This window comes from Dermacentor silvarum, chromosome 4, assembly GCF_013339745.2.
Source record: "Dermacentor silvarum isolate Dsil-2018 chromosome 4, BIME_Dsil_1.4, whole genome shotgun sequence".
Taxonomy (NCBI): domain Eukaryota; kingdom Metazoa; phylum Arthropoda; class Arachnida; order Ixodida; family Ixodidae; genus Dermacentor; species Dermacentor silvarum.
This window is the reverse complement of record NC_051157.2, coordinates 31,675,371-31,686,334: the sequence shown is the minus strand read 5'-3', so window position 1 is coordinate 31,686,334 and position 10,964 is coordinate 31,675,371. Positions and strand designations below refer to the sequence as shown.

The 10,964-nt window shown below is 45.0% G+C and overlaps 1 protein-coding gene across 1 annotated transcript in view; it reads right to left on the bottom strand.

Annotated features, from left to right (window-relative positions):
• Positions 1–1,830: 1,830 nt before the first annotated feature.
• LOC119449718 (eukaryotic translation initiation factor 5B-like) overlaps positions 1,831–10,964 on the bottom strand; it is a 36,103-nt gene continuing 26,969 nt past the window's right edge. Inside the window, 6 exon segments of the mRNA XM_037712955.2 lie at positions 1,831–3,433; positions 4,359–4,520; positions 6,258–6,561; positions 6,799–6,875; positions 6,970–7,101; positions 10,056–10,349. Of these exon segments, the coding sequence (XP_037568883.1) occupies positions 3,326–3,433; positions 4,359–4,520; positions 6,258–6,561; positions 6,799–6,875; positions 6,970–7,101; positions 10,056–10,349 (1,077 nt within the window). The 3' untranslated portion in view covers positions 1,831–3,325.

Sequence of the window (10,964 nt, the reverse complement as noted above, 5' to 3'; positions counted from 1 at the left end):
AAAGATTAGACAAGTCATGTACTGCCCATCAATCGCATGGCAGCTGACCGATAGCACTCTCAGCAATCCCACAATGCCTCGTGGGCGCGTGGTGAACTATGGGGAAAGAGTATGTCGAGTGAGCAGGCTTGCCTGGGCGCCCGCCACCCGTTCGCGCCGTGGGGGTCCAAAACAAAGAGAGGGCGCTGCTTCTTTCTCGATGCTCCTCGCGACATAAGTACAAAAGCCCACCAATATTTACGTTTGTACTATCTCTATGAAAGAAATGCTAAAGAAATAATGCAGTCACTGCAGATATCACCGAGCAGCTGTCCTTTTGCGGACAGCTAAACCTCTGCACTAAACATACTCCATCGTTTGAAACTTCGTTTACAAAATGTCGTATTGTCGAACGGCATCTAAACGGCCCAAGAGACCATAGTTTGCTAAATCAAAAGCTGTTTATCGCTCTTCTGCTGCCAGAGCGGTCTGACAAGAGAAGCGCATGGGGTTTTAGAAACAGCTAGGGAAACAGTTGGTTGCTACATGTATTATTTCTATGTAAAAACATGAAAACAAAAAAAACACCGCCTATACTCGTCTTTTGCATGAGAAAACGTACTAGATTCGAATTTATGGTCCAGGTACTCCCAATATTGCATTAGTGCACCACGATCCATCGAAACTAGGAAGTGTAGCTTGCAATAGTATTTTAATTTGAGCGCATTGGTCACAAATGAAGTAGGTTGCTGCTTCCCTAAGAGAAATTCTTTGAAAGTGATTCTAACCAGCTGTACTTCATCAAAATTTAGTATGGCTTTTTCCTTACGTTTTTGGTCATGTGCTATACGAAGCATGATTCAGACACTAAACCACCGACTGCAGCTAAGCGATATGCTTTGTTGGAGTACCTGCGCAACTTCGCAGAGCACATTGAAAAATTTAATATTTTCACTCCCGGGTGTGGTGCAAGACATAATTATGAAATGCGCCGCTTTAAATTGCCGCAGAATGAACACAGAGCGAAATTGTTTTTTTTTTTTTCATCTTTAAGAAATTGTGCAAGAAGCTGAAGCGAACTCCTCTACCTCGCATTGAAAAGTGAAATAGTGTTCACTTGTAAAAAATACGGCACAAATAAGGGAGACCATAAACCAAATCTACCAGACAGTTGCCTCTGGTGCTGTAGAGAATGCACTGGGTTTAGTATTCAATTGCCTAATCACGTTTATTATGCCTAATTTTGGCCGCCACTCATGATTCTTCAGTGCCAAAGGGTGACTGGACTATAAATAGATGAAGGGGGTGCCCAGCTTAGCTGGCTTGACAGCAGTGGTACACAGAAACATTAGATGGACGAGAATCTCTGAGAGGCGAGAGGCCATCGTAGCTAGACAAACAAGAATTTCTGGTTTCAATTGGGCAGTACAATATGCACCACCTAGCCAAACTTGCTTGTTATTATTGCCGACAGGTGCTCGTATCGCACAGGTGGAAAGCGACAGTTTCATGCCAGTCTCGGTGGCATATGCACATTTCCTATAAGCGCTCGCGTGTCGGAGAAAGGTCTATTGCAGCACCCTAGCAGAAACTATGGTTGACGCCGGACAGAGGTAATCTGAAATCTTTGGTGTGCAGTGAACTTAGACCCAATTATAGTAACAATGATAATGCTTTAATTGCCACTTTGAGCTTCACCTTAGTTAAGCCCATGCCACATCAACATTACCTGCATTTCAGAGCTGTTTACTGGCAGTCACAGTGTATTTTGGGCTCCAAGTTGAAAAACATAATGCCATTAGTTCATCCACCAGCAGAACACCGAGTTGTAGAAGAGTAAACTTGCAGAGAAACTTGCGAGAGATAATTTATTTGCATGCTTGCAAAACAAATCGGTCACCTTCAAGCAACAGTTTTCTTAACATGTTTTCTTGCATGTCTGCACAACTAGCTGAAGGGTTCTGATATTTTCCTTTGACTGGTAATTCATTCCGTTTCTCATTAATAGTGGCACAGATTAAAACAATACATTGTTTTACAATACAAAACTTAATGATCTTTAATTTAATATCCTTGTTTGAACTGCTATTGTTCCTGAATCATCGATTTTAATCAAAAGCATGAAGCAAAAGAAAAAGCTTAGCACTCACTTCCTTCTACACCAAACAGGGTTTATAAAAATGTTTTGCTGTACGAAATTCCACAGTGAACCAGGAAACAATGCCGGTACAAGCGTAATGTGAGCACTAGCTCTGCCTTTCAACTACATTAGATTAAAATCCGTGTCCTAAATTGCAAATGGTTTCTGAACATGGGCCTTAGCATTGCAGACCACAATGTGGACAAGCACTACACTTCACAATGACAAAAAGAAAAAAAAAGGCTGTTGGGCCACAATTCTGTTCAGCCAGTGTAGACAAAACGAGAACAGCATGGAAACAGTGAATACTGCAGAAATGTATACTTCCCATTTAAATGTTTCGAGATAAAAAATTCCAAATGTCAGATTTTTTTTAGTGGCCACAACAACGGTCATGTAACATAAGACTTAACAAAAATATTCGGGCTAAGACGAGACAATATGATCCTGCTTCTTTCCCTCCATTTCAACGACGTGAGATAATGTGACAGCCTCTGTTGCAGCAAAGCATTTTTTTCTTTCCCACCCCCCACTTTTCTAAAGTTCTGTTACATTTCCAGTGGTGAGAACATAACTTGCGCATCAACAAGAAAGCCTTAAGCATTTAAATTAGGTAAAAAAAGGAAATAAGAAACCATCCCAATAAAAAGGTATCCCGGGCTTTTCATAAATATGCATGGCTATGCCTCTTACCCACCCAGGTGAATGCATCAGCAACAGCGAGCTATGTGTGGCTGTTATACAAAAAGTGCAACAAACAGTGTGCAAGAACAATTGTCTCGTTAAGTCTCGCACCTTGCATACGGTAAGTCGTGATCGACCTACACTCACCATTCTCTCTGCTGCAACTAGTCTTTCACACCACTTGCAGCCAACAACTCGGGCCATTGTGCGCTGCAAACTCGTGCCGTTGCACGCTGCAATGCGACGCCTGCATCGGCACGAGAGGCAATCGGGGTGTACTCTTAATTTCAACTGCACACTAGTTACAGTCACAGTCACTGCTGCTGTAAGCCGAAACAAAGAACGGTCCCTTTGGCCACTTCAGAAATCACAACTGCCACACAGCAATGATGCTGGCGGCAGGCGGCAGTCCCTACGAGTCTTTTTTCACACTTTCTTCTCGTCGTCTTGAGCGCTCATCAGCCAGCTGAGATGGAGACGATGGGCAGGTGCCTTGAGTGTGCATATGTCATTCCACAGTGATCATAGAATCTGGAACAACTTCTTCAGTTCTACCATGAGCTGCCAGTCCGTTTTGACGAGGTCGTCTCTGAAGTACTCCTTGCAGGCGTCTATTGATGCACGTGATATCTGCGCAGGTGTGAATTAGAAAGACAAACATTCGTTGACAAAGTGGCATGCTATGAAGCCTTGGTCTCCCTTCTACCTATTGTGTCATTTACACAATTGAAGGAACTACAGGGACTTTCTGCTTAATGTAACATTTGTGAAAGTGGTACCGAAGAGATAACTATCTCAGTGAAAGAGAACTTTGTTCCATCTGTCCCTGCTATGGCAAAACAAGATGTGCACTTTGTTTCACAGTAAACGTGACAAACAGCGCTGCCATTACATGGCTGAAAAAATCTATGCATTTCATCCAATCATGGTACAGCCGCCGACCGATAATTCGGACAGCCTAGTGGAACCGCTACTAGCCCCATAGATTTGATGTACAGTCAACGTCTAATTTTTCGGACACCCTAGGGGCCACGAGAATGTCCAAAAAATGAATGCCTATATTTTATTGCCCCCAATGGCTCGAAGCGCCACAGGCACGTCCGAAACAGCTCTGAAGGCCCGCTAGTACACTTATCAGGCATATAGGTGCTCATACTGTGACAGGAGACAGTGAGTGCAGACAGTGAGTGCATGCGTGTATAATTAATGAATACACACTGTTTTCCGTGACAGTGGCCCCCTTTCCACTCTTGATATGCTTCACCGCAGTACATTGCGTACGCTTGACCGCATAACACCGCTGTACTGCGGTGAAACTGACTTTCGGGAAACAGTATTACGAAACACTTGACCCTTGCTGTACTTTCCACACTTCGATGCCATCGGCGACCATGACAAAGGCGGAGTCGGCGTTATTGCAATGCCAGCAGGGTGCAGACGTACACATTCTAAATAGCACTCGCCCTCCCAATTGGCTAGAAGTGTTCGTAGCCTCTACACTGTTGCATGCATCTACTGAGAAGAAATATAGTCATGCATATAATTGCCTAGTTACCTTGCTAACAAGGAAGTCGGTGTGGTCGAAGTGTCGGCCATACATCTTCGGCGCCTCTCCACCAAGGGGCTCAATTTTGATGCACACTTCTTGGCCTTTGCGGGCAGACTCGATAGTCTTGTGGTTTACTTCGATGGTGGTCACTATGCCAATATCCAGGAACTGCAATGGCAGAGATATCATCGCTCAGATGTGGCTGTAGCTTCAGCAAAGAGCAGGCAAAAGAAAAAATATTTCCCCGAAGCATACACAGAAATACAAGCATGTGCAGACAAATGTGCATAATAAGCATGGGTTAGGATGACGACACCAACACAGTAAAACAGTAGAACCCTGCTGATGCGTTTTTCACGGGATCGTAAAAAAAAAAAAAAAGAATGCAAGAGCCAGGAAACGCAAGAGCCGAGAAACAGGAAAAATTGAGAAATGAGAGTAGTGGTGAACTGCAAACAATTTTATTTTAATTCTTACGTGTGAAAAAAAAAGTCACAGTTTCGCACGAAAGCCGAAGCATTGACTGCGATAGCAAATTAGTAGACAGCTATACAAAGTAAGGATAGTAGTTTTATCGTCCATATCAACTTGTAAACATTCGCTTATCAACTGCATTAACAAGCATGTCAGCGCGCACAGGCAAACATGAACACATCACATTCGATAAGCGCGGACACGCTGTCAAAACGCTGGCGTGAGGAAGGGCGGCAGCACCAGCGAGCGATGTGACCTTCATGCTGTCTACCGCTTCAACGCAAACTGAGCGCTGAGAACACAAAGCACGCACAAAGCTACGAGCCGTCGACGCACCTACAATGCCTAGACTCTGCCCTCAACGTAGATTGCTGTCAAGATACGGCCCGCGCAGCCGTGCACTACGCAGTTGATGCCTGTTGCAACGCAACAGCAGGGTTACCAATGCATTGGGTCTTATGGGAACTATGCCGGGACCGGCCGAAAACAACAGCCAGCAAAACGCAGCACCTGGGAACGTAAGAGCAGGGGTTCCACTGTATGCAGAATGTAAGACCCACAGAACAATTTTCCATGACCATGCCATGTTAAGCAGCTTAGGACTTGAGCATTATTGTTGAATGCTGTGGGCGGTGGGCGAAATACCGCCCCCTGCCTATGGTTTAACACCCACCAATCCGTTTGATCACCCACCTCTTTGAGGGGAGACTCAGCAAATAAAATGGTCTATTTGGTCAGTCTCCGATTGTATTTTTTTTTTTTTTTTTGTGATCCCCAGGTGTTCTATTATCATGTGGGGAAATATTAATCTAAAGTAGAAAATGATAAAATCTGACTTTTCTAGAGTAATGTTGACAAAATCAGGTAGAAAATTAGGCTTCAAGAGGTGCCATGGCACCGTGAATGGCATGACTTCCGGTTGACGCAATGCCTCCCTATTGGTACCATCCTAAATAGGAGAGATTGGAGCTTCAAATAGCTGCAGCACCGTATTTTGCTGCGCAAAACTAAAAGCAAAAGAAGGAAGTGAAAAGAGGAATAACTGGTGGTGCAACTAATTACTGCTGCCATGTGCACACATGAAGAGCTCCGGCTGATGCAGATTTCAATTGCTAGTGTACATTTCGCACGCACTTTGACAGCGAGCTGTGCATTTCGTTATCCCGGCGACATTTCGTTATCTTGGCAGGCTGTGTTGCTAGCTCGTATTTCTTTCATTAATGCGTCTAAAATGCAAGTATTTGAATGTACTGTTTGAAATGATAGAATGGTTGTATTGAAAAAAAAAAAAAAAAAAGAAGTCAGGAAAGCTTATTTTCACAATCAGCAAGCGTTAAAAAACAGGTGTAAAAAAGAGAGAGAGAGAGAGAAAGGGGGAACAGGTGTCTTCACAGGCAATTTGGCTGCTTATGATGATGAATATGCACTCACTTCCTTGGAGGGGACGCAGAGCGGCGTGCCTTCCTTGACGATGCCAGCCTCAACGGACACACCAACAACGATGGGGTCACGGGAGTTGAACACAAACTGGGGCAGAATGCGCAGCCGGCAGGGGAACACGGCTACGGACTTGAACTCCTCACGCTTCTTCTGGCGGAGCTCTTCTCTGTGGGCAGTGAACTTGTCGAACAAGTGGTAAATGATGTCAGCCTGGAAAATCTTCACCCCGAGTGAATCGGCCAGCTCTTGCGCGTCTCGTTCTATCTTCACGTCAAAGGCCAAGATCACAGCGTACCTGGGCAGCAACGAAAGGATTCACGCATCGTCAGACACGGAACAAGAGTAAACATAATGTATTCGTAAAATCAACGAATTCGAGTGCTTTATTTTACTGTTATTACTATCATCCTACAGCTTGAGTGATATCTAGGCATCCAGACATGCCAGATGTAAGCAGTGCAGGGACTTTCGCTTTCCTCTCGTCTTTCCACAAGGTATTCATTTCTTTTCAATAGGTATTCAATAGACTTACTGGTTATCATGTTCCAACATGATAGAAGCCTTCATAACATCCTTTTTGACAACAGGACCTATCCTGATGCCAGAATACTGCAAGAAAACAAAATAATGAATGTACAATGTAACCTGAGAAATAATGTGCAAAGGCGGTGCAGACTCCCACAATACAAACAAGTGTACTCACTGGAATTTTAGAAACCCTAAGAAACTCAAGTAAAGCTTCTAAAGAACCTAGTGTTGATGCTTGGACGTAGACACCTCGTTCAGCCAGCTTGAAGCCACTCATCACCTCCTTCAATGCACGAGCAACTTCTTCCTAAAAAGCAAAAGTGAAAAAAGAAGCTTGTTATTTCAGTTTAGAATAAAACACGTTGAATGCCAAAGCTACTATCTTTAAGAATCCTCAATACACTTCAATGCAGACGAGAGAGTGCAGAATGGTACAGTGTAATCTCATTGATACGATTCTGCATACTGTAATAAGTTTTTCGGGATAATACGTTTCTTTTTCTTTTCCCGATAATACGATTTTCGGATGACACGCTTTATTTTCCAGTTCCTGTGAAGATCGCATCAACGAGATTCCACTGTATAAAATGGTGCAAGGAACTTCCTTAGGTGCTTTGGAAACAGTCAAGTAGCTCAGGGTCATTTCTTTCACACATGAGTTTAAAGAGAGTATAAAACAAATCTTTTAGAACACACAGAAACACACTCTACTGTACACAATGCATGCACATTTCTGGCAGCTGTACATGCTGCACTCTGGCAGGCTTGCATGCAAGTACGTAAACTACCTTAACAATATTGAAGAGCCTGTCTGAGGCAGTGAAGTGCAAAATTAAGGGGGGACGTGGCTTTGAAAATCAACTTCCTGATTTCTTCATGGATTTTGATGAAAATTGGCACAAATGTTTAGGATGTCTCCCTGATACTTCCATAAAAGTTTCAGAGTGATACCTTGAGAACATTTTATTGAGCAGAATTTTTCTCTCTTGAACTTTCTGGAGGGCCTAGGGAGCTTAAAAGACATGATGGAAGGCTCGTTGAGTATTGACTGCATAGCTCAATGCGTGCTGAAGGTCGTGACAGTCTTACTTTTTTTTTTCGCAACACGAATTTTTTAGATACTCATTTTTCAAGTTACCTTCGCACCAAGCACACTTTCGGGGTGAACGAATAGCCATGCCATAAATTTATAAAAAGTCAAGATAAAAATGCGAGACTGTCTCGACCTGCACTGTAGTCCAAGGAACGCGACAAAAAAAACAGAATCAAAATAGGCTAAACGGTAACGAAGAAATCAGCTCCAGAAACTGAGCAGAAAGGCGAAAAAACAGTTTTGAGAAAACGGCTCTCAAAGTTGCACCTTCTCTTCAGTTCTCTAAAACGCACCAAAGTTGTAATCTTTGATGTGTTTTGTGACGTGGGGCTTCTTGGACATGTGGCCTCTGGTCTGCTGAGCCTTCGTTCTGCCTTTTTCATGTTTGTATGGCATTCTTTACTGCTGCTCTACTAAGAGCATGGTGCCTGGGTTTTCAAACCAAGTGAGGTGCAGAACTATGTGGGCATAAATATACAGTAGTTCTAGAGTTGTATCTGCAGACTGCCTCATTGATAGCAGCCTCTAGTGCAGTCAGTGAGGCATTGTTTTCTTTTGGTAGAATCGACCATGTTACTGAATGAAGGCTCTCAGCAGGCTTCTGAATCATCTTCCATTGACAATGGCTATGGAGGTTAGGAGAGCCACTGATAGATAGGCAGCAATGCAGCTGCTAGGTGCTTTCCAGCCTGTACTTTTGTATCATGCCTCACTTCTGCAGCCAGGTGTCTGTGCCAGCCCAAGTGGCCTAGTGAATATAGCTCATGATGAGGTTCTCTTTATGAATTAAAGGGGTGGTATGATAGGTATTGTTACGAGATATCGTGGCATTACGATAATAGAGTCGGCGCGCGATGTGCCAAGTCGCGGGTTCGAGGTGCCGATGTGCGAAATGCCTCGTCGCGGGTCCGCGGAATAGACGCTCGACGAGCTTGGTCGCGCAGTCCGAGGTGCCGATGCGCGAAATGCCTGGTCGCGGGTCCAAACACTCGGTAAGCTCAATCGCGCAGTCCGAGGTGCCGACGCGTGAAACGCCTAGCCGCGGATTCGAGGAATAGACGCTCGAGGTGTCGACACTCGATTAGCGATGTGCCGACACGCGAATTGCCTAACCGCGGGCTCGAGGAGTCGACACTCGATGAGCGATGTGCCGACGCGCGAAATGCCTAGCCGCGGGCTCGACGAGTCGATGCTCGATTAGCTTAGTCACACAGTCCGAGGTGCCGACGCGCGAAATGCTTAGGCAAGAATCCGAGAAGTCCGCGCGCGATGTGCTTCATCGCCGAGTCGGAGACGCCAACGTGCAAAAGGCTTAGCCGCGTTTCCGAGCATTCCGTGCCCGAAGCTCGGTCGCGAAGTCCGCGTCACCGATGCTCGGAATGCCTAGCCGCGGGTCTGAGACGTCCACAAAAAGCGGATTCGGCCACGCTACTGCGATGTCCGCGTAGCGCCCGCTTTAACACTCGTCGAGATTATGGAAACTGTCCGGAGCTCGCGAGGAGACCGCAACAAGCGGAGCAGACGACGCCATCACGGAGCGAGCACCGGACCAATGGCGAACCGCGCTGGAGTCACATGGCGGGCGTGGCCAATCGGTGGCTCCGGCACGACCTTCAATCATTCGCTTTTTGTGTGCTTTTTTCTGTATGGAGGAGATAGCTGAAGCGGCAGATTTGAAGACGGAGAAACGCGCTTTCCAACGAGACCAAGATGGCGGCGCTCGGCTGCGCCGTTCCGGAGATATCGTGGCTTGAAAAACGCCGTTTTTTCGCGATTTCCGCGCAATTTTTCGGCACCTTGGCTGATATAACAATTTTTTTAGAGCACTTCTACTTGGTTTTCAGTGATGATATTTCGGAATCAGATAGAATATGAGTTACAGAAACTGAAAATGTGATTTTCAAAAAATCGTTTTAGCCATTTTTCGCGATGCGAAAGCCGCGTCCCCCCTTAAGCAGCATTTAATCAGTGGTGGCATAGTGTAAAAGGCTGCATTATTCCTGCTTTCCGCATGTTATTCCTGGTATGACTAGCTAAAATATAAGCTATTAACTGATAAAGTTACAATAATTTCTTGTGAAACTGTCACGCTCGTTATAGGTTAGTTTATCTGTACTGGCAAAGGTAGCTATTCCAGAAGATATGCTTGAGCACAAGTATCTCCATACCTTGAGCACTTCAACCTCATCCGGATGCTTGGCGACCAGGACCTGTAGTCCAGCTATGGCCTTGTCCAGATCTTTAGCAGCAATTTTCACTCCCTGGGCACCCTTCACTTCCTTGTACTCTTGGTAGGGGTTCTTCACCCGCAACTCTTTCATCGGCTGTGGCATGAGCAATGACCGGATGGGAGTCGTGAACGGGCCCTCGTGGCCAGCAAGCACCATGGTGTCACCCTCGCGGAGAGTCCCATTCACCAGAATCACGTCGATGGTTGTGCCCAAGCCGGGGATAGCTTTTACCTGCAAAATATTTTGCCCCCAATGAGCCATAAAGCTCCCAGAAAAGGAAGCCATTCATGGTCGAGACAAACACCAGATCAGAAAGACCAAAATAATGATCTCGCTAAAAGCCAATTATTTTACTTGTACTTGAATAAGAATATAATTATTAACTTAATAATGTCACACTGCAGAAGAACGCCCTCTCCCATTTCTCTTGTGCCATTCTTGCGCCAGTTTAGCCTACACTACATGAATGCATTGCCACACTAAGATTGCCTTGGCAAGCACTAGAATCCAGGTTGTCGGAACGAAAGGCTTTTCGTTCTGGTTTTAGTTTCGTTCCACTGAAGAAAGTTCCATTCTGATTCTGCTCCGGAACGGAAAAGAAATGCTCCGTAACGGTTCATAACGATTTTGGTTCGCATGCAAAAATTTTCGAAGCAAAGTAACGAAAGAAACATGGCATTAATTTTTCTCAATAAGTGAATTCTGAATTCTCAGATCATGCTCAGTGCCTTAAGTCAAGGCACTGAGCCGGATCTCAGAAGCAGCATGTCATTGAGTGTACTCGTCATAATTCGACACCGCTGTACTGATAAAACAAACTTAAGGAGGACATGGGTCTTTAGGCCT